The sequence below is a fragment of the Paramisgurnus dabryanus genome, chromosome 17, assembly GCF_030506205.2.
Source record: "Paramisgurnus dabryanus chromosome 17, PD_genome_1.1, whole genome shotgun sequence".
In the NCBI taxonomy this organism is placed as follows: Eukaryota; Metazoa; Chordata; class Actinopteri; order Cypriniformes; family Cobitidae; genus Paramisgurnus; species Paramisgurnus dabryanus.
In genome coordinates, this window is record NC_133353.1 from 1,904,257 (window position 1) to 1,929,466 (window position 25,210).

The window sequence follows — 25,210 nt, forward strand, 5'->3', positions numbered from 1 at the left end:
TGAAAGCTTTCTTTGAGCTGCTACGTTAAAGCCAAGTAAACGTCTGCTGCTCTCAAAGAGCAGTTTTATACTGTATACAGTACACGCTCGTAGCCAAACTGCACTTTTCCCAACATGGGTCTGATGGGCTTAGTGTTTGACTTAGTGTTTGCACATCTGACAGAGATGAATGAGGTATTAGTGGACTTTTCCATCATAATTAGGAGCCGGATGGTATTAAGATTAAGATCAGTGAGTGGATACCGTTTGAGAAACGCTATTAATGCAGGAATGGAATAAAATTGGGGATAAAAACGGACAATTACTTTTAAGTGAAATGGTAAATGCTTATTTGTAAGTAGCTTTGAATGAAAGTGTCTGCTAATTTTAAAAGAAAGATTGATAAAATCAGCCTGTAGACATTTTATAAATATTAAAGGATATTAAGTGATATTAAAGGCAGAGTTCATCCAAAAATATGGAAAAATTATATAATGTAAGCTACTCACCCTCATGTCATCCTAAATGTATATAACTCTTGCTTCAGTTGAACACAAACAAATCATTTTATTTGAAAATGCCACAATTTTATATCCTTCCATGTGGGACCCAAAATGCTCCAAAAAGCACATTGATCCATCATAAAAGTAACCCAAATGATTCCAAACAATTCATATTTGAAGCTTATTTAGAAAAACTTAAAACCAAAACAAGTAGATATCAGTGCCAAATTTAAATATGCTGATAACTTCAAAACTCATTTGTTCTTGAGACTCTTTTGACTAGTTGTCATGTGATATTTTGTTATATAGAAAAGAAAGGTCAAAATATGTAACACTTAGGTTCAGATATACATTGGTACCAATGTGTACTAAATATGAACGCCTTGGTACCAGTATGTACCTCTGAGGTACTAATATGAACTCTTTAGGTGCAAAGGTGTAATATTTGAAAGGGTATACCCCAGTGAAAGCTAGGGACCATTTGTGACCATTTTTTCTGGTTAATCATTTTAAATATTAAAGGAATATGCACTTTCATAAAATATCCAAATAATTATCTAATATGTTTATGTCTTTCTTTGTTCAGTCGAGAGAAAATTCAGTTTTTTGAGGAAAACGTTCCAGGATTTTTCGCCATATAGATTTTAATGCAGTTTAAAATTGCCGTTTCAATGCAGCTTCAAAGGGCTCTTAACACTCCCAACCTAGGCATAAGGGTCTTATCTAGCGAAACGTGACCTTTCAAAGTGATTACGTTATATTTAAGGTCAAGCTGGCATGTCACTAAAGGTCAGTGGGGCTTGTGACTGCTCATCCGAGGGGCGCAAATTCAAAATATGTGTTCGGAGTGTCATGTGTGTTGCTCGTGTTTTTAAAATATGTGCTTGTTGAGTCATGTGAACCATGTGCATCACATGTTTTGTCAAAATAAGTGCCTGCTGCACACGCGTCAAAACCGTTTATGATTAAAGAGATGTTCACGTTTACAAAATACACGCAATACACTCCCTTAACAGTGAACTCTGATTACGCATGAGATTATGGACCCTATCTTGCACCCAGCGCAATTGACTTTGTCAGTGACGCATGTATCATTCGTATTTTGCGCCGGCGCACAGCGGGTTTTTCCCTCCACAGACGCACGTCGGCAAACTAGGGAATGAGCTTGCACTCCCTGGGCGGTTCAGTGCAAAAAAGGAGGCGTGTTCCGGCGCAAACCATCCCTGATGCTATTTTGCAGTTTCAAAAAACAATTGCGCCACTGACCAAAAAAAACATTATGCTATTTTAAGGGCGCATGCTTGACCATAATGTATAGGGTGCACAACGCGCACACACTTTGTTTTTCTAATCTACACAGATGCAACAGTTATTTTTGCAAATCATAAATTGTTACAATAAAAAATATTAATACATGAGATAAGGGAAATCATTGTGGTGAGCATTGTGGTGATAGTTTTTATTTATTGTGTGGCTGCGTTAAAAAATTCTCATGCAAATAACGATTAAAATATTTTCATAAGTTTGTTGTGTGGCTGTATTACGTTTATTTTATGTAAATAATAATTAAAATGTTTTCATAAGAAACCTTAATGTATATGAACTTGATTTGTAAGTGTACTTTGGGGTTGGACCTTGCTTGCTTTCTCCCGCCGGGAAAATAGATCCGCCCACAAAGTCACTTGCGCTTTGCGCTTCACACTTGAGTTTCAGATCTTTAAAATAGGGCCCAAAGCAAACGTGAGCGTCTCTTTTATCATAAACCCTTTAGACGCATCTGCAGCTGGCACTTATTTTGACAAGACACATGATGCACATAGTATCACTCGATGTGCCGAACACATATTTTGAAATTACGAACCACACACTTGATGGGCTACATACATGTTATGATAAACTTCGCATGAGGGCCCTCGAAAAAAAAAGTCACCGGCCGCCATTGCTAAAGGACCACTAAAGTCCACTATATGGAGAAAAATATTTTTTTCCTAAAAAACGTAATTTCTTTTCGACTGAACAAAGAAAGACAAACATCTTGATTGACATGGGGGTGAGTAAATTATCAGATTGTTTTCATGAAAGTGAAATATTCCTTTAATTCAACTTCAACCAACAAAAATATATACATCTGGAATGGCATGATGAGTAAATTATGAATTGTAATTTCAACTGTTCTTTATTAAGGAGATTATAACTAAGATAGAAGACTCACCTGGGCATCGCTCTAGGTCACATGTCCGTGATTCTGTAGCAGTGCAGGCATAGCCACATGAACGAATCCTCTTCTGGTTGCCCTGGCCACAGGTGGCACTGCATGGTGACCAGTCGCTCCATTCCTCTTCTTCGTATTCTGTAAATAAAAGAATGAATGAATAAATAACTGCATGAATGAATAGGGAAAATCTGTGACAACCTTCCTTTAAAGAATGAGTTTATATTGTAAATGAGCTTACAAATTCCTCACACAGCATGTGGGAACGTCATGCAATCCTGCTGAAACCCCAAATGATAAACCATAAAAATGCAACTCCCCATATAACCAATGCTTTATTTCAGCTTTTGTGGGCCTACTGAGGATACCCTAAATGATTCACCTTTCCTTTCACTCTTTAAATACCCGTAGTACTTAGTGTGTATCATCCTTACAGAAAACAAAAATAACCAAACACCAAGTGCATCCCTTTGGTGTTTGCACAAAGAAACTAATGATGCGCAGCTACATTAATATTGGGTATCCCTGTGTAAAATATAATCTCCCTAATGAACAAAATGTGGGCTTTCCTGGCAGGAGAGGCTTACGTTTTTTTTTTTTTTTTTTGGTAATAAATATGTCAGAGGCAAAGTGAGTCGCTTACAGCTGTGTGAACCAGGCCAACACAAACACTTCAGCAGGAAGGCAAAGCCTAATAGCTTAGACCTCTTCCAGCAATGCTCTCCTTCAGCAACCATGCTAAAGAGATTAAAGTTTCGGGGCTTTACAGAGCACTCCACGATGGCAGTGATGTGAAGAACGTGAGAAAGACCGAGAAATAAGTGCATTCTGTCCTTAGCATTTTGGTTGTCATAGCGGAGAAAACGGCAGTGTCAACCACTTGATATTTGTGTGGTGTCACCCTGGGTAGCCAACATTTACATCTGATAGATAAATTATTTTATTCATTTTTTTCTATTCTTTCTACAAATATATTTATGCTTTATTTGTTTAAATGAAATAAATCTGTTATTGCGGTTAAACTTGGCGTAGTGATATGGAACTGTAATGCAGTCTACACAGACCTGGAGCTACTTCATAGGTTGCATTTACTGAAAAATAATGCATACCTGTTGAACGTTTCTCAGCCAATCAGAATGAAGCATTCAATAGCCCTGTGGTATAAGTAAGGAATAATTGAAGATAGGCCGTTAAATTATTCAAAAATAATGCACACTCAAGGTGGTAATGCAGGATGACGTGAAGTGGAGTGTCATAACACCACAGGTGTGCATTATATTCAAATAATTCAAAGGACCACAGACATTGCTAAGACATTGCTCTGGAAGTTATTTTAAAGAGCACCTATCGTCCGATTCACATTTTTACATTTCCTTTGGTGTGAAAGTGTGTATTAGTACATGTTAACTATATGCAAAAGGTAAAAACCTCAAAGTAAATGATGACGCAAGTTATCGTTTCCAACGTAAATCTCTTTTCTTGGACTACAACAAACACACGGATTGTAGGAAACAGTTTACTTCCTTGGATTGGTTATGTAAACAAGACAGAGGTATTCAGGCCAATCAAAATGTACAGATTAGCTGGCCAATCAGGGACACAGAGCTTTTCAAATCTGTGCGTTTCAGGAAGAGAGTGAAATCTGGAGCTACAAAAATTTACGGTACACTCAAAAAAATGATTCAAGCCCTTCTTAGACATGACACATTAAAATTGTGTTCAATAAATGAAAAAAACCTCATTAAGAGAAATAAGTATATATATTTAATTAGTATAACACAAAATAAATATGTACAATAATTTATTGATTTCTTTTTAATTGCGTTAACACAATTAGTTGGAGTTTGGGTTCTGGAAAAAGAATTTCCCAGCATGCTTTGCATGCAACTGCTTTTGGAGAGTCATTTTTTTAATTAAGTGTTATTTTATGCATTTTAAGGTAAAGAGAAAGACTTAATAGTGTTAAATGTCCGTTTATCTTATTGATTTAGAAGCGTTTGTGTTATATTTTTTCAAATTGTTTGGTTACCATCGTGCAGAAGAGTGGCGCTTGTGGTTAGGTTGTGGATGTGACATATTTCTCTCAATGAGCACTGACTGTGTTAATGCCTGGTTGGAGATCAGTCTTTTCTCAAATGCTCATCCAAAGTATCATATACTATTATTATTAGCATGCTAACATGTGCTTATGCTAATAACTATGATTTAAAAACGTTATATATAAAATAACAGAATTGAGTTCTTCAGACTACATTACATTGAGTTATTCAAAATACTCTAAATTGAGATATTCAGACTACACTAAATTGAGTTGAGGCAACTAATTGAGTATTGCCATTTACTTTAAATTGAGTTGGACCAACTCAATATATTTTAATTGTGTAAAGCAGTTTTTTATGAGTTAGGGGTACACATTCATATTGGATGGAAATCCTGCCCACAATTTTATTGAGTTAATCCAATGAATCATTTTTTTGAGTGTATTTGGAAAATAATGTTTTTTTTTTTTAGGGGACATATCATGAAAATCGGACTTTTTCCATGTTTAAGTGCTATGGTTGGGTCCCCAGTGCTTGTATCAACCAAGAAAATGTGAAAAAGATCAACCCAGTAACTAAGTTTTGGTAAAGCATTCTCTACAAGCACATGAAAAAATAGGTCGTTGAAATTTGGCTCTCCTTATGATGTCATAAGGAGCTCTTATTATAGACGGTTTCATCGGACGCACGTGATACACGTCTGGATCCAAACCTTACTTCCGGTTTCGTTTTTTTAATGGTCTGACTAGTTGCTAAACTGATCTCTTGAACAAATGCCTCGTCGAAAATAACAAATGTTTTGGTTTCCTATCTAATCTATGTGTTGTTTTTTGCTTGTTATATAAATGAACTACATTTAAAGTACTTTGTTGTTATTTATTCTTAGCGGAGTTTACCGGAAGTTACGTGCGGACCGCGACAGCCGCTTGTTTATTGTTGCTGCTGAAACCGTCTATAATAATACCATTATCCAACCACGGCAGAGAAAAAAATAGAGAAAGAAAAAATAATTCACAGCACATTTGAGTTTCAATTTCAACAAACCACCATCATTGTGATCTGTGCTTGCACTTCATCCGCTCATTTGCATTTTAAAGGACACACCCAAAACGCCACATTTTTTGCACACACCTACAAAGTGGCAATATTAACATGTTATAATAAATTATCTATATGGTATTTTGAGCTAAAACTTCATATGTGTACTCTGAGGACACCAAAGATTATGGCATCTTAAAAAGTCTTGTGACATGGGCCCTTTAACCATAAACCACGCAAACACATTGTATTATACCAAATATAAAAAAAACGTTGTTTTTAGCAATGAAATAGGTGCTCTTTAAGACATTTGACAGGTCAAGTGTGCAATTACGAAAAATAATGCAAACCAGTGGAACATTTCAACAACAAAAAAAATCAGAATAAAGCATTCAGCAGTCCTGTGGTATAATTATAATAAATGTAAAAAATAAAAGATGCCTGCGATTCTAACATCTAACAGAGAACATATTAATGGCATAATTATTGGCAAATCTTTAAAGAAAAGATAAAACACACAAATCAAAAGATTTCTCTGTATCCTGCATGTGCTTAGTTTATAATACCACAGACACTTCAATAAGCTACAAAAAAAAACCTCAATAAGGGAGGTGAAAAGAAAAAACAGGCCTAAAATGATCGACCAAGCGTTGCGCCGTACAGTTTGCAGCCCGCCTGCAATTCTGTGGCTCACCATAATTACAGAAAAGCGCTTCATTACTGTCCGCTGCCTCCAGTTCAGACCACATCATTAATAATGTGGCTCATTTGCCCTCTCTCTTCCTCGCTTTGGCTTATTTGTACACAACACACACTCCCACCCTAAGCACACTCATTAGGTCTATTTAAGGCAACAGAAAGAAGCCGGTTTCAATTTCACACCCACATCCTCAAAGGCAACAGCGTTCACACGACTGCAGCGAGTGCGCTGCATTTGCACCATTTCTGGCCAAATGTTGTATTTGACCACACACATCACCAATACACTTTTACAATGATGTTGGCAGAACTTGGTGGAATAACGCTTTGAAGTCAACATTAAAGACCACCTATTATCCGCTTTAGACATTTCTAAAATTTCCTTTGGAGTGTGTGTGTATTTGTACATGTTAACGATATGCAAAAGGTACAAACCCCAAAGTAAACAATGACACGAGTTATTGTCTCCAATGTAAATCTCGGTTCTCGGATTGTAGGCAACAGTTTACTTCCTGGGATTGGTGATGTAGACAAGACCGACATTATCATAATACTTCCGCTTTGGACTTACGTAAGTTAACTTCTGTTAGCAACCGAATCTTTCAAACACTGTAAGGAGCGTCACATTTCCGGCTTACATCAGAGGTATTCAGGCCAATCACAACTTACAGATTATCTGGCCAATCAAGAACACATAGCTTTTCAAATCCATGTGTTTCAGGAAGAGAGTGAAATCTGGAGCTACAAAAATGTACAGTATGTGGAAAATAATGTGTTTTTAACCATAAACCACACAAACACATTGTATTATCCCAAATACACAAATTAACGATTGGTAAAGTCTTTTTAGAAAAGTGTTTAGGGTTCCAGCTGAAGTTTAGCTTCCCGTCATCTAGTAATTTGTTATTGATGAGTTTAGTTATAGAAATGCAGAATTGAAACTATAAACATGTTAACTATAAAACCAGGAGGATAGTCTGTTGTTTATGTGTATGTGAATGGTCAAGCAAAGCAGATGTCCGCAGATGTTCAAAGAATGCACATTGCGACAAAATGCAACGCATCTCCTGGGCTACATACTACTTTATCCTGTATATAAGTTATTTGTAAAGTTATTTTTAATTTCTTGTTCAGAAATGGATCTGTAATCCATACACACACACAAATGCAGCACCAAATGCTTTTTACACAATTTACTGAGGCGTTAAATTAACTTTTGTGCAAAAAAACGAGAAACATTTCATTTCAAAGCCTGTAAATTGCTTCACATTCCACAGAGAACTCAAAGTGCCGAACCGTGTGAATCACAGCAAAGTGCCGGTCTTTTGGACGAAAACACAGCACACAACGGCCTGTCTGCTCTTCTTTCAATCTGCCGTCTAATTGAACACAAATATTAGTTGTTTAGTCAGTGAATAGCCCCCTTGCTGCTATTAGCAAGCGATGGGGCCGAGCATTCAAACAGCCACACTTTCCGAGCATCGGTGTCAACTTCAAAGAGGACGCACAAAAATGTGATGCTCAAGAGTTCGCTGTCAGTAACGTGAACCAGACGTGGCCTCGAGTTTCCTCCTGCAATCCTCTATCCAACACTTTCTTTGTGATCTTTTCTTTAAGGGCTCTGAACTCTGTGTTTTTTTGCTTTTTAAGGATAAAATAGTATTTAAAATGTCGCTACGGTTTGCCTCGTATGTAAACGTTTTGAGCTAATGGCCTGCAGTCTGGAAAGATAACATGTGTATCGAAGCTAATATTGTAATAATGTATTAGGGCACATAGCATTGGGTCGCCTTACACCATTTACTGCTGATAGGCATCAGAAGAAAGTCTCAGGAAGTAGCTGCGGGATTGACATTTACAACCTTAAAGCATAAATCATCCTGTCAAGGCTTAAGAAGAGGCTGGGGCCCGCATTTAAACTGAGGGAGTAGGGGTAGGAAATCGGCCTGACGTACGTACTCTGGTTTCCCAAGGAGCCTGAGCATTGATATTTCTGATAAAGAAAATGTAGCTACACAACAATTGAAGATAAGCATTTATAGTTTAACTCCATTTTTGAGATATTTCAAAATAACTTCTTTTGAAATCCTGCTGGCAAACGACTTCCCACGCTTACCGTAATTGTCCATGGTGTCCCAGCCATTCCATCGCCTGTTCCAATCAGCACCCACGCCACTCCAAAATGAATCTTCTCCCTCATAGCCAAAACCTTCTCCGTTCTCCTCCAAACTTCCTTGATTTTCTTCACTGGAGTCATGGTATTCCCAGAACAGAGGCCAGAAAAGCTTTTTATGGCCCAGGAATTCTTCAGAGCTCAAAGACCAGTCGTTCCTGTCCTCCTTGACCAGATCCATCTCAACCTCCATCTGAGGGTTATCCACAACTTCAATCGTGACCTAGAAGAGAAAACACAAACCAATTACAAAGAATTCTGGGAAATTAGTAAGTTGTGGATCTGCTTCCCTGATAGAAAATCAGATAAAGTGGTTTATTAACCATTTAATGACCTTAAATAACTACGCCCATAAAAAATGCTGGGTGGTTTCAACCCACGGTTGGATAAAATAAAAAAAGTTGTTTCTCGACATGCCATAATTCCTAACACATCATCACGCTGGATATCCTAAAATTATATCCTATTACATTCCCAAAATCGGAAAGATCCCAAACTCCACCATTGGTTTAAATGAACCTGGAAAATACGAACAGTTAAAACAACCCAGGATTTTAAGTTGAAACAACCCACTATGGGTCATTTTTTATATTTTACCCAACCAAAGGTTGAAACAACCCAGCATTATTTTAGAGTCTAGCTTGGACTAACAGGACACCATATACATCCTCCTACAGTAGCATCAGAACTGGATTTGCCAGCAGAGGCCACGTTTGGATGTGATGTGGTGATACACAACATCAGATTAAAAATAACTCGAATCAGTCATCGAACAATAAATAAAGGCACAATGTTTCTTCTATTCCCAACGCAGGATTGTCAGAAAGGATGTTCTGAGGTAACAGGTTTGTTGTGTGCATGCTGGGGCTCGTAATGTTCGAATCAGACCGGCTAAGAAAATGATAGCAAAAGTTCCACCAGACCTAGACAAAGGACTGGCTGTTTATTTCCCTCACAGCGTAACAATCTGATGGCTAAGGCAGCTGTTTATAAAGACGCGGGGCAGTTTAGAGCGGGTGATTACGCTACTGTAACTGTGTTGTTTACAACCGTCGGCCTCCACCCCTCCGCTCGAAGTTCCTACTCGTTTTTGTTCATGCTAAACAAAACCTGTTCCTATTAGATGGACTCTTCACCCGTATATTACATTTATCAGTAACACTTTACAATAAGGTTGTATTTGTTAACATTAGTTAATGATTTAACACTTAACAATACTGAAATTTTACAGCAGTAATGTTACGGGGTCCACCCATAGTCTACGACCTTCAAGTCCAAAAAAAGTGCGTCCATCCTTCACAAAATAAATCCAAACGGCTCCAGGATGATAAACAAAGGTCTTCTGAGGGTAATCCGCGCGGTGTTGTTGTAGAAATATGCATATTGAAACTTTATTAACGAAAATAAATACCTTCCGGTAGCGCCGTCATCTTAGTCGCGTCCCCATTCAGGAGAGAGTATTAGCGTAGTGTACGCACTTTTCTTAGTGACGTATGACAAATTCGGAGGGCGGGGGTACAGAGCAGCAGAAGAGTAGCCTCCGTAGGCTGCGTAAGCTCTCATGCGGACGCGACTAAGATGGCGGCGCTACCGGAAGGTAGTTATTTTAGTTAATAAAGTTTTAAATATGGATATTTCTACAACAAAACCGCGCGGATTACCCTCAGAAGATCTTTAGTTATCATCCTGGAACCATTTGGATTTAATTTGTGAAGGATGGACGCACTTTTTTTGGACTTGAAGGTCGTGGACTATGGGTGGACCCCGTAACATTACATTTAATCAACTGAAAGATCTAAAAAAATTTATAAAATATCCAAAAATGTGTTTGTCTGAAAAACGATGGACATATGCAACTCGGACAGCTTGGGGGTGAGTAAATCATGGGTTTAATATCATTTTTGGCCGAACTATCCCTTTAAGTATTAATATTATATATATTATAAATGATACATAAATATACAAATGTATGTACACACACGTAAACATTTCTTAAATATATACATGCATGTGTGTGTATTTATTTATTCAAAGTTATTATACACAGTACACACACACACACATATGATGTAAACAAAAACCTTTATTCTGCAATAGATTAATCGTGATTAATCGTTATGCAAGCCGATTTTTAACCCATATAATCTTCATAAATAACTACTAGTCTAACTCTCCTAAATTTCAAATATTGTTGAGGTCAATATATAGTAAAAAATCAAGTTATGAGCAAAAGCACAAATAAATACAACAGAACTAACCTACAAATGAAATAAACAGTGTTGTTTATGTTTTCAGGTTTGTGTGTCGTTTTTAGGTAGAGTACAAAAACTGAATAAAGTAATCAGATAATACTGCATAGTTATTTTAAAGTGTTACCTATACCTTGAATGACCTGTAAATTACTTTGGAAGTGTCTGCCAATGCATTAATGTAAATGCACTAGAAAACGTTCACATTGGCTGTCGCCGCAACAGAGAGACATAAAACAAAATAGCTTTTTCGGAAAACTACGGAAGATACCGAGCCCACTTGGACGACTTTGGAATTTTCCCTATTATAAAACTCAATTTGCTTAACAGGGTTCTCCTGTCAGTTTTTTCCTGAAGTCAAAATTTGTTTCCTCTCAAGTCCACTCGCACACATAAACTTCATAACAGTACTAAAAAATATAAAAATCTCTTCTTTGCCGATGTCGTAAAACATTTAAAGGTTGGGATCTGCTCGTGGAGGGAGCATTAAAAGTGCCCGTTAAAATAATACGTCGACCTTTCACCTTTTACATTCTCTTAGGATTTTATTTTCACTCGCTACACTGTTCAGGAGTTCGAGCCACACCGGTGTAAAAGGTCTCGCTTGCGGTAATTTAAGAGGCCTTCCCGTTTAGGAGCAGCTGTCACATGACCGCCGAGAGCCCAGAAACTCCAAGTCCCCATTGCAATCACAGCAGCGCACTTTACAATAACAGTGAAACAATGAGAGCATAGGTTAATTACATTCACCACAAACTGTTGCCAAGTGAAATCAATCCATTACCCCAACTCATTATGCAATGATTTAGTGCACCCTGAGGAAAGAAACGACAAGGTCCTGGGAATTCCGAAATGTTAGCAACCCTAATATTAACAGTGGTCTTAAGAAGACAATAACTAAAGCCAAGATATATAGACTGAAAACAAATGAAACTCAAGGACCCCAAGGGACGAAATTATTGATTCTTTTCATTAACTTGGTGTTTTCAAGAACTAAAATCTGTAAACGGTGAACTGCTTCTTTGGTGTACATGGGATAAAGTGAAAGAACCCTGGTTCTAAGGAGGTGAAAAGTAAAATTAAGGTCTGCTTACTTGAATATTTGGGTTCTGGGAGCCCAGGTCTGCATTGGCAAGATCAGGAAAGTTCTTCAGGTCTAAAACGAAAGGTTCCTCTTCCTCATGCGGAGCAGGTTTGGGGAGAACTCCTTCAGAGCGAATCTGCGACCATCTCCTCTTATAGCGTCGAGGTGAATCCGGGATGCTCCTTAGCTGATTGTGCTGCTGAATTTCCAACAGTGTCTGTCTGGCATCTTTGGAGCCGCCATGACCTTGAACCTGGGAAAAGCACAACAGAGTTTCCTCTTCATTGCATCCCACAATCATCAGCACAACATCTGGAGATCTATCGTGAGTTGTTTACATAAAGCACAAGGTTTCGTTCTGTATAAAGCCCCTGGAAAGGCCAAAGAGATAAGTACTTCTGAGAAATTTCGTCATGCAGATAAAGACGTTTAGAGGTTCTGTCTTAGTTCAACACCATATCAAATCTATACAGCTGTGACCTTATGGCCAACATGAAAAAAATGTGTGGATTTCGCATGAACCCATCTGGAGTAAAATGACTAACACACGACAGCGTATCAGGTGGATTTTGGAACGGGATTAAGAGAAATCACAGCAATAATTTAAGATCCTTCTCTTGCTTTAACAACCCAGGAAAAGCCCAGACCAGACCTCTGGAAGACTTCACCAGTCTTTTATAAAGTTGCGCGTACCAAAAGCCTTCCTCAACTTCTTTGATTTCCATGCTGCATATCTATCAATCGATGCTCTTTTGAGTTACTATTAGCAACATAACAAAACATGGAGCAGTGAAACATCAACAAGTAGTAGAGATTGCACGCTCGGCACTGCCGGCTCATTCTTTCTCACTGGATGTGAGAGAGTCGTGGCTCGCTCTCTTGACAGCTGTTTGACATTACGGCTAATGCTGTATGCGTTTAAAAGATGGAGAGGGATGGTGAATTCCTGGATGAAGAGTCAGGCGTCGGGACAGTGCATGCAGGTAAATGATTACACATTAAGGGATATGTATCTCTTTCATCTGGTTTACTTTAATATGGAGACGTAGAGTCTGCGGCGGGACAAAAAGGCTTCCCGTTGTCCCGACTGCATGACAGTACACTGTAAAAGGGAAAAGTAGGATTAACTGAAAAAATGACTTCATGGTTAGTAACACCTAAAAAGATTTTTTATATTCTCACTGTGAATTTTTTTATAGAAAAAGCAAATTTACCAATGAACACCTAATTTTTAAAAAATGTTACCTTAATTTTTCACTTAAAGTAAAAAACACGTTGATTTTTTAAGTAGATCCAACTTTCACGTTCTACAGTGTACTGCAAAGCCCTTTATTGCGTATTACTTATGATGTCCACTTAAAGCATCAAGCATCAGGAATGTGACAAGTGAAGGGGGATCTGTTATTTTTTATAAATTGCCCCTCTATATCATTTACAGCAAAAACATTTTAAATCATTTTAAAATTCTTTTTATTAGGGATGTGCCGATAAATCGTTCAATGATGCTTGCTATGCTTCTCAGTGAATTACGGCGAAATGCCGCTACATCCAAAAGCCATAGGGGGCTCATCGTTATCGGACAGGTATTATTAGTATGTATAAGCATTCATTGTCCCATCCTTAATTTTTATTATAACTGCATTTTTTTTATAGCTAGTATTGATCTGATCTTGACATGGGAAAACATCAGTGGCGGCTCATGACTGCTCATCCGAGGGGCTCAAATTTAAAATATGTGTTTGAAGTGTCAATATGTGTTTGTTGGGTCATGTGAACCATGTGCATCAGGTGTTTTGTTAAAAAAGTGCCTGCTGCCTAAGCGTCAAAACCGTCTATGATAAAAGTAAACTCTGATTACACATGAGATTACACGAGTTTCTGGCAAATGCGATTGTCTCTTTTATCATTAACTCTTTAGAAGCAGCAGGCACTTATTTTGACAAGACACGTGATACACATAGGTTCACTTGACGCGCCGAACACATATTTTGAAATTACGAACCACAAACATGATGGTCTACATACATGTTGTAATGAGCTTCGCATGGAGCGCCCTCGAAAAAATAAAGTCACCGGCAACTACTGGAAAACATACTTATTTTACACAGTTAACCCTACCAAATTGTGCAAATAAAAACCGGGAATGAAAAATATTCACAATGGAAAAACGTCAATTTCCCATATATCTCCCATATGTCACAAAGAAAGTTTTTAGGGGAAAAAAGGAATAAATTGCAAAATTTTGTTTGTTTTTGTTTTTTTACACATCGCCTGACAAGCATAAAAAAATAACACAAACGATCATTCTTTAAAGATGCGAAATTGCATAACCTCCCAGAAGCACAACACCTCATACACAACTACTCCAAAGTATAAAGGCTTTCCTTGTCATTAACTCATTTTCTGCCAGGTTTTTTTTAAATGTTCCTGCCAGCATTTTTGTGATTTTCATAAAAGTTTCACAAAATGCCTTCCAGGAACTTTTCTTCTATTAATGTACAAATATATCAAATGAAAGAACAGACTCTCCTGCTTTCAAACAAACAAACAAAATGGTAAAAAAAACATTTCATCCTATCTTAATTTATAACCACTTAAATATGGGTAGTTTTCTTCAAAAATACCAATTTTTTGCAAAAAGCTGAAATAATTGCATTTTTGTAAAGGAATTTTGTTAGAGATCAGATTCAGAGTTATTATCAAAACATATACGAGGTTAATTAATTAAATTAGTTTTTGATTCAGTTTTTTATAAATTGGGTACGATGCCATTTAGCGGATAATAGTGAAATTACAGTAAAAACTCATCAGGAAAGCGTCATTGGCAGGGAAATGTTTTCTCTGGCAGGGAAAGTGTTAATGCTTGGTTAACACGCCTACATCTCCTTCGATAAAATAATGGCTAGCGGTGACTGCGATATACGTAAATCTACCAACATCCATCGATTGTTTGAAGGACTCATCAGGGGAGGAAAAGTTACTTTTTAGTAACATCAGTTAATTGAAATGGCGTCATTTTGCAAAAGTTTTTATTGACATTTAGCAAACACTGCAAAAGTTCTGCGCAAATCAGGAAACTTTGATATTATTGGTTCATATTTTTCCCCGCCCACACAGATTTGATTATGTATTATGAAATGTTGTTTCAGGGGCAAAGAAAGTTACTACATTCTGATAAACGATTATTTTTATACATTTCTATACATCGTTTTTAAATAACCTTCTTTACTGAAACGTAAACAATAAAACCACCATTCTCAAGTCGGCAATAAGCACCAGATGACACTTTACATTCTGGTACACACTGCGCTTCAAAGAGTTCTCGCAGATCCTCTGCACATAACCCAGCACATACTTCAAAGCATGGCAACATACACAATCATAAATCAGAAAGCAGAAGACACATGTGTCTTCATCATGACTACATGTCGCTTTCCATCAATTCTCTAGATCACCAAACCTCTCCCCTACCATCACATCTTCTTTCTTTCATCAGATGAGAAACACGCTCCTCACTGATTCAGAAGATCACCATGGTACATTTAAACATGTGGTGATCCTGCTCTTCCTCATCCAGAGGCCGGGTTTGATGGTCCCCATGTTCCCAGCTGACGCAGTAAAGGGGGGGGGACGTCTGATCAAAGCCTCTCTCTACTGATCATGCATTGCCTGCCTTGTCTCACTTCACTGCTTGTGTCTCTCCCACACGCAAAACAGATGTCCTCTGCTCCAGACGATAAACTTCACCCTGAAGTTCATCATTACAGGGAGTGAGGCTCTTTTAAGGATTTCAACATTATCGTTGGGTTTTAAGTGACAGGGGGTAACATTTTGGCACACATTTTTCATTTCAAACAAGAGATTATTTTGTCAATATTATTGCTTTGTGTTTCCATTTAGGGTTTTGACTCAAATGCCAATGTAGGACTCTAATAGACAAAACCATAAGTGTTTAAAGCCTGTTCCAAAATTTTAAGTAATAGCAATATGCAAATATGGTAATTTATCATTTAACTTTTTCCCTGCCATTGACGAGTTATCTCGTCAATTAAGGGAAAACGCTTCCCTGCCAATGACTAGAATTTCCGGTTTTCCGCAATACCGCTATTATCCACCAGGGGCCAACTTTTACAACCCGGAAGTAACGCCTCACGTGAAAGAGAAAGAACTCTGTGTTTGTTTCAAAGATCGCTCTGTATCTGATCTCTATAAAAAAAATCCTTCACTAAAATGGAATTATCTCAGCTTTTTGCTCAAAAGTGGTGTTTTTGAAGAAACCTACCCATATTGGAGAGGTGATAAGAAGAGAACTAATGAAAGTAAGATGAAACGATTTTTTTTTGTTTGTTTAAAAGCAGAGGGTCTGTTCTTTTATTTGATATATTGTATGTTTATATATTTAAAGAAGAACATTTTCTGGAAGGCATCAAACTTTTGTGAATATCATGAAAAAAAACATTTTTAAACGCTGGTGGGGAAATTTTGCTCATCAAGAAAATACTTTTTGATTTAAGAATTACAAAAATAATTAGAACGTCATTTTTTGCAGTGTCGCACCAAAAGCGAGGAAACAAAGCATTTAAAAGTGGCTGAAATCGCCAGCCAGATGCCAACTGTGGGCACTTGCCAGCATTTCTTCGGCTTTGTACCACCCATCCTCCATTGTGCTTGGGCGGCTAAATAAAAAGTGACATTGATGAGCTGAGCGCTTCACCCAAAGTTAAAAAAAATTCAACTCTGGGCGCAAAAAAAAACCCAGCCAGCGGTGGGCGTTTTTGAAGAGCGGCTCTTCCATTGGAAACGATTGAAAAAGTACGCCGGCCGCAGACGAAAACACTTTGGTTTACACGCCCCCTTACAGTATAATTACATTTAATCAGTAAGTGTGTTCCCTGGGATCAAACCCAGGACCTATGTGCTGCTACTAATTAAGCTACAGGAACACACATTTATAAATACCATATAAACATGGTAGCATCACAGTCAATCAAAAGTAAGTTTCGCCTCCCATGCTCTTCTCATGAGAAGCACTACGTCATGCACAGAGCAGCTGTCTACGTCAAGCAATTTAAATAAGACATCAGTTTGAACAGACAGCAAGGCAGCTCACCAAGTTTCAGAGTTAATTCATCTAGCAAGCATACAGTGAGAGTGCAGCTGGGAACTACTGTCCATTTTTTACAGCCGTGTGAAAACTAATGAATTGTTACCATCCCTCAAATCTTTTCTGCACGTCTGTACCAAAAGCGACTGGGGATTTCGAACGTTTCTTCGCTTTGTGTTCCTTCCAATGATCTTTCATACCTTTCTCCTCAATCATTTTATAATCAAACCTCTGAGAAAAAGTCAAGCCAAGATAAGCTCCTCACTCAACGCAGCCGTTTGCAACGGCCTCCTTCCTCCCTCCAGTGAAACTTCTTACCCACCAGCTGAGTAGGAAAGGACGGCTTTGATTTTGCAAGAGCTCTCCAGGTTAAGTCGAGAAGAGAGACTTTAAATAATACGTTCCTGTGGTGCAAAGCAGCTTAGACACTGAACAGAAGTCCCTGGAGCTCTAGGAAAGGGCCAGCAGAAACAGGGGAGCCAAAACAACATGGCCACATGTGAGCGGAGAGACACTGCATGGACAGATTCCTGCTCCGACCCTGACTGACACGATCCCTGTCCTCGTGCCTCAATGTTTTTCTTTCTCTAACTTTGTTTCTTCCAGCATACCATCATGTTACAATCTGATTCTTTTGGCATGCCTCAACAGCATCAGTGCCATGTGTTATCTCTTTTCACAAACAGTTATTGTGTTTCAGAGGACGTGCCATCTGGATGGGTGCTTTACTCTGAGAGAAACCAGAGAGATGAGATCTCTATAATATCTCAAATGTTTCTCGTAGAAAGCAATGACATTAGATTGAGTGAAAATGAAGACAGTCTTCAGGTTCTCAGATTTTCCTCAAAAACAAGCATATTTTGATATGTTAGAGATGTTTTATTTCAAGACTGAATTAGAGATCTCGACATTGTAGACACTTAGATCTTGTTCACACTGTCAGTCCAAATTCGATTTTGGTACATATCCGATTGGAATCCAATCACAGTTAGAACTTGTGAACGGCCAAAAAACAGCATGAAATTCATTTTTTTCTAAGCCGTTTCAGGCTACATCCAGAGTTGGTTTTAAATCGCATTTCCAGAAATCAATTTCACTCTGACCGCTCTGATCACATTTGTGTAGCTTTTTGGTTACGTCATGCTATCACGTAATTTAAACGCAATCCCAGCGCAAACTTTGGAACAGTCCATTTCTGAAGAAATGATGGAGTGTTTGGGAAAGTCCATGTATTTGGGATTATAGTTTCTACAATGTCAGACGTCGAGGCAGATTGTCGTGCTAGTGCGACGTCATTGCCATAGAAACTTTGTACTGAAAACAAGACAAAAATAATAAGAACGTCATTTTTTTGCAGTGTCGCACCAAAAGCGAGGAAACAAAGCATTTAAAAGTAGCTGAAAACGCCAGCCAGATGCCAACTGTGGGTACTTGCCAGCGTTTCTTCAGCTTTGTACCACTCATCCTCTATTGTGCTACCCAGCCTCCATTTATTGCCATAGAAACTTTGCAAATAATCCAGAACACGGCAGAACGCTACAGGACGCACACAGATCAGATCTGAACAGTTGTGATACACAATATGGACAGTGAGTCTGTCAAATCAGATACGAACCAAAATGGCATATGGACTGACAGTGTGAACAAGGTATAATACTACGGGTAAGTTGAATGCTTGAATCTGATTGGCTGATGAACATAGGTGAGCAATTATTTTCTGGGAAACGCACGGCGAATGTAGTTCCAGTCAGCTCTCTTCACTGCATTACAGTTCCATATCACTTTGCATAGTTAAATGTAATAACGGACTAACAAAAACAACATGACAGACGATTTTCCGAGGCAATAACAGCGCTGTTTAGAGATGCACAGAGGTAGCCTCATTTACACAATCTCTCTCTCTCTCTCTCTCTCTCTCTCTCTCTTTCTCTCTCTCTTTCTCTCTCTCTCTCTCGCTCTCTTTCTCTCTCTCTCTCTCTCTCTCACACTCTTTTTCTTTTAGAATGCTATCAGTGGCTCAAGCCTCCATTGCCAGCTTTAAAATAACGTTTTGGAACAAGCAAAAGAGCCGTTGGATGAGACGTGAAAGAAATAATCCTACTCATAATAGCGATTTAAGTACAAAAACCTGACGAATCCCTTTAAATATATCATGTGATCGATGTCTTGAGGTGTTTAAAGGGAATAATTTACTCCGGGCCGTTGAATTACTGAAAAATCATGCATTATTTTTCTAATAATTCAATGGCCCGTCATCAATTATTCCTTACATATACTGTAGATCTCTTTTTTGTCTATCCAATGCTATCTCATGGAAATTCGTACTTATCTTACGAGGTGCCTAATTTGTATGACTTCGTACGACCAGATTAGTACGATTTGCTTATGACTCGTGATTTTGGGTTAGGGGTGGTGTTTCCCTATTGTTTTTTTTATGACAATCTTATGTTTTTGTATGATTCACTTTGTACAAATGTATACGAATTACAGTAGCCAACTCATAAAATACATACAAATTCATGTGAGATCATGCTGGTCTATCCTTTTCTCCTATGAATCATCTAGGAGAACCATCTGAAAAAACTTGATACATAAATGAAACAAATGAGAAAAAGTTTCAAGGACGTATGACAGAAGAACCTCTGAGAAACAAATTTAATTTGGGACTAAACAAATAGGTCCTTGTCAATTAGATCCCACACAAATGGTCTGGGGATGAATTGAGTTTGGAATGTCAAGGTGCCGCCACCACCACAAGGGCATCAGGGCTGGAAATGCAACACAGTCCATTAAAACTTTTAGAGCCGGATTTCCCAGACACCCTCTTAAAGTCTTACTTCTGACCGCCTAGACAGAGAGCAAAGCAGAAGCATTAGCAAAACGAAACTGAGCGGCTTGCTCATGATTCAGTAAAATGGATGGATTTGATTATTCTTATCCAAAAAAATTTTAAAATACATTTTTAATTCATCCAAGAACTAATCAGTCACAAAAGTCTATTCTTTCCTGGCAGTCCGAGGAATATTTGTAACCGAACCGATCAGAAGTGCCATTGACTTCCATAGTAGGAAAAAGGATCCTATGAAAGGAATTGGGCTTCTGATCGGTTTGGTTCCTTTGTGTCAGTAAGAAAGGCAAAAGCAGACTGCTTATACTTTTAAAAATAAAGGTGCTATAAAAGATTCTTCACAGAAATGCCATAGAAGAACTAGTTTTGGTTCCTCAAGAAACCATTCAGTCAAAGGTTCTTAGAACCATTTCTTTCCCACCTATACTTTCTTCACTACTATATTGTGAAACTGAAAGGTTCAGATGTTAAAAGTTGGAACCATAAAGCCATAAATGCTTCTGCTATGCCACTGTGTAGCATCTCTATTTTCGGTGTACTGATGGAGACATCACACAGGTAGTATTGACTGATGTCAAAAATCACCATTATAATGATATCCTAGAGTAATATTTGTTGAGCCCTGATAGCCAACGGGTACCAACTATACTGTATACGTTCATACCAACTGCATTAAAGTTTTAAACTAAAAATCTGTGATTTGGATACATATCTGCTCTTTTACGAGCTTCAGATGTTTATAATCAGATCTCTGTACTGCACAACATGTTTTGTAGGGCCAAGATCTGAAAAATGGTTGTACTCAGCAACATGCAAGCAAGTTATAAAATCTATTTCTACGTTTGAGCTTCTATGTGTGTGTTCTGGTGGTTTTTTGAAATACTATCTGGTGTTTCTTCATTAAGCTCTCGATATGGTTTTTTGCTATACATTTTCAAGTACAGATTATGGTTTACAGTTTCAGCTTAACCTCAATTAGAGCGCTGGACATTTGAGAGCTTTCCACACTACAGTCATCATGATGCTAAGAAACTTCATCTGAGCCTAAAATTATTGAGCGTATTAATTTCAACACCAAGGCTGCTGAATCTCTACCAGACTTTCTCCAAGAGTGGCCTCCAGCTTGCTGGTTTGAGTATAAGTGTCACCTTGTGTGAAAAGCAACAACTTGCGCATGTCTTCTTGAACACCAGCAGCTACTTTAATAAAAATATCTTTCCAGGTTGGCTCAGAAGGTGTGGAGAATATCACACCGCACAAAGACAGTCTTGTATCACTGTGTACCAACCTACATCAGGTTAAGTTCTCAAACCCCCATTGGATGTGTCGAGTCTTGAGCAAAATGTTTTTAACCCCCACTTAGGTTGTGCATAGTGATCTACTATACTGCACACTATCTACAGCGCTGATCGATACACAAGCACAGTCCGAGGTCCCAAAGCAACAGATGGGCTTCGGTTTTGTATCGATGACTTTACTTGAAATCGGAATAAAATATCCCAAATAACCCATGAGCATTTAACTTCAGTTTATCAATGAACAAATAGGGGAAATTTAACTCACAACCCCATCCATTGTAAACATTCAACACAGTTAACTAGTAAAACTGTAAAGTGGGGGTAGTTTGATCAACCTAGAAAATGTGAAAAAGAACAACCCAGTAACAGTTTTAGTAAATCATTCTCTGCAAGCATGTGAAAAAATAGGTAATTGAAATTTGGCTCCCCTTGTGATGTCATAAGGGGATAATACCACCGCTTAATCTGCACTATCCAGCCATTAAAAAATATAGTAGGTCATTCAGATTTCACTCCCTATGTGACCTAAAAATAAATATTATAATAATATCGCCCCTTATTCTGCACATTTTTGTTCACACCTATAAGGTGGCAATTTTAACATGATATAATAAATTATCTATGGTGTATTTTAACGCTATATCACGAAAATTCGTGCATATTTTACGAGTTGGCTAATTCGTATTAATTCATCTGACCACATTTGTAAGTTTTTGTATGATTTGCCTTGATTCCTGTGATGTTGGGGTTAGGAGTTTGGTTTCGTTGTTGTTGTTTTTTTCATGAGAATTGTACGTTTTTGCATAATTAACTTCGTATGAATTCATACGAATTAGCCAATTCGTAAAATATGTACGAATTCTTGTGAGATCATGCTGTGTATCTTGAGCTAGAACTTCAAACTCTGAAGACACCAAAGACTTATTTTACATCTTAAAAAAGTAAAAATGTCTCCTTTAATATTTAACCTTTTAAAGGTTACCAATTAAAGTCATTTTTAAGTTGATTCAACTTTTTACAGTGTGGCTTCTGGTTGTTATGTGACATTTATCAACAATTTCCTACACCTGTTGCTCTGTGAGAAGATGGGCTGTATGTTGAAGTAAATGTTAAAAGAACCTATACAGATGACAAAAGTTTTCATAATATCGTTGACCAAGATGGTTAAAAAGTCTGGATCATTCACTGTTACAGTATGCATGAGCTATTCCATGTAGTGTTGACCTACTATAATTTACATGTAGAAAAAATTCTTGTCGATCAATGTATCTTAGAAATTACTTAGAAATTTTCGATTACTAATTTGGGAAATCCAAAGGAAAATGAAAAAGAAACCTTAAGGAATAAAATATGCAGAAAAGCATCATTATCTTAAAACTTATGTTTTATCATTTTAGTTTATTTATTTATTTAATCACGTATTTGATTCCTGAAATATAAATGAAATATGATCCCACCAAAAAGAGGGTTTTTACTTAATATCAAGAAATTGGGACAGAAATTGCATTTACAGAGACTCTTGCAACATCCATTAATTTGTACATGATAAATTAAGAGACTCATTCAGATCAATATAAAGACAAATGTCCTGTATGAATCTTACCTCTGCAGAAGCACTGCTCCTGCTTTTGATGTGATTCGCTCTGCGCTTTTTTGTGGGGAAGCCCTTGACCAAAACCAGGCAAAGTGTCAAAAAAACGACCCACCGTACAGCTTGGCTTCGCATCAGCATGACTTCGTGAAAAAACGATAAGACAGGATTATGATGTAACTTTTTGATTAGTTTCTAAAAAGGGCACTGCACGTTCTTCAACTCCAAATTGCTTTTATCAATATAGACCCTTATATAAAACCAATCCATAGAGTCAAAAAATTCAGTAAGCGTGCCCGGCAATTTCTGAACAACTCAGTATTCATGTTCTTTTCTCCATCAGATCCTCCAAGCGCATTCTCACTAAATATTCCTCGCTGTGTTATGCAGAAAGTTTTCCACGTCCCGCGACTCACATAGTGACAGATGCACGCAAATGTGACTCTGCCCCGTGGATATGTGTGAATAAAAAGCCTTGTGAAAGAACGAACGTGCGGTGGATATCTCCTCAATCACGCGCAACGCGGAGAGCTGCGCGCACTGGAGAGCTTAGAAACGGACTGTGCAGTATCCTCACCACTGACTGAAAGACGGCATAAATGATGTGCATATATAGGTCTGAATGAGCCACAGGTTGTGTAGTGTAGCAACCTCGTGAATGCACTGGATGGATGGGACATTCATCTTCCTCCGCTTGTGTGACGTAAATGGAGGCGGGGTTCAAACGGCAACACCATGACTGAATGAATGAATCACTGAAAACTATAGCTGTGAGGGGCATGTTGCATAATATATAGCATAAAAATATTACAAAAACCATAATGAATCATGTTTACCATTACAAAAGTCCTTTATGTCTTCTGTGCGTTATTCCATTATGATGAATTGTGTTCTGTTCCATTCCTCCAGATAACATCCCACAAAACTAATAGGACCCAAAACATTACCAATAAATAGAGACCATTATTGCTTCAATTGAAACCAATACAATTCCCAATATAACCATTAAACCCATTAGCATTTTCATGGTGGTCTCATTTTTTTTAAGCAGTATTGTTTAGGAATGGCTTGTTTGTTCTGGTATAGCTCTGAAATTTAGTTCATTCTATGTTGATAAATGACATCAGGTAAATCCAGCTGAAAATTTTAAATTCAGACTGACATACGTAGTCATATTAAGATGTATTTTATTATGCATATAATGCATTTTTTATAATAGACTCAAAACTAACTTCTCACATCTCAACCTACCACTAATAAAATGGGCGGTACCAATAAAGTAGATACATTTTTTTTTTTTACATTTTATTAAAGTTGAATACCATCATTGAGAATTGCTTTTGTCTCAATTATACATTAATTGAATTTTGGAAAAGTATTAATCTTTATGAAAATCGGACTTTTCCATGTTAAAGTGCTATAGTTATTGTTATAATAATGTTATATGTTATAATAAATTATCTATATGATATTCACATTTATTTTACATCTTAAAATTAAATGTCCACTTTAAATAAAATGAATTACTATAGGCTTAAATGTAATATGCAATATTAATGTCTCTTATAATGTGGTCTCCCGGTAACAGAAGTAACCATTTATGCTCACAAACTACCATGGATGTGCTGTATTATCCACTGAATTAATTATTTACATCACATTTAAAGTGTTGTAGGTCAGAATGCAAAATTACAACATGAGAAAGGATTGAAATTTTTTTAAGTCATTGCATTTTTATTTTCTTAGAGGAGTGAAAAAGTTCCTGAACTGATATGAAGCCCACAGTGTACTTAGATTCAAAAGTAAATCTGAAGAAAACATATGGACTACTGGCAGCAAATCCGATTAAACTATAACACATACAGTGCACGTAGTAGAGCATGTATCCCAGTTTTCCAATCATATGAATCCATCATTGCCACCTTTATGTCATATTTAGCAGACACAATACATGTGATTGTTTTTGACATCAGGTAACTCCTTTCACATTCCTTTCGGTTAAATTTCAAGGACCACAGGTAAAAAAATAAAATAAGACATAGGTTAAATGAAATACATAAACATATCTGGATTTTGATGTTGTGAGGGGATGTGATAAATTAAATACTACCTTACAGGACAAATTTGTTACAGTAACAAAGGCCACAAAACAAAAAAGTGTACAGGTTCAGCACCTTTAAAGCATTATAAACCAGCATATTTGGTGATTTCATCACACATGTATTTCGAGGGAATAACAACATGATATAAAAATACTCATCAGTAGTATCTTCATCGAGAGTAGGCACATCATGCATGTGTTTAAGATATATGGAGCTGCCATTGATGATTAAAGTACACTTCTCCAAACAATAAAAGATAAGAAACATGAACAATAAATAAATATGTACAAT

The 25,210-nt window shown here is 37.4% G+C and overlaps 1 protein-coding gene across 1 annotated transcript in view; it reads right to left on the reverse strand.

Moving 5' to 3' along the window:
* ism2a (isthmin 2a) overlaps nt 1–23,462 on the reverse strand; it is a 30,921-nt gene extending 7,459 nt beyond the window's left edge. Inside the window, exons 1-4 of the mRNA XM_065251950.2 lie at nt 22,830–23,462; nt 11,987–12,229; nt 8,587–8,866; nt 2,695–2,832 (exon numbers count right to left, since the gene is read on the reverse strand). Coding sequence (XP_065108022.1) covers nt 2,695–2,832; nt 8,587–8,866; nt 11,987–12,229; nt 22,830–22,958 — 790 coding nt within the window. The 5' untranslated portion in view covers nt 22,959–23,462. The remainder of the gene's footprint in view (nt 1–2,694; nt 2,833–8,586; nt 8,867–11,986; nt 12,230–22,829) is intronic.
* Between the last annotated feature and the right edge of the window lie 1,748 nt (nt 23,463–25,210).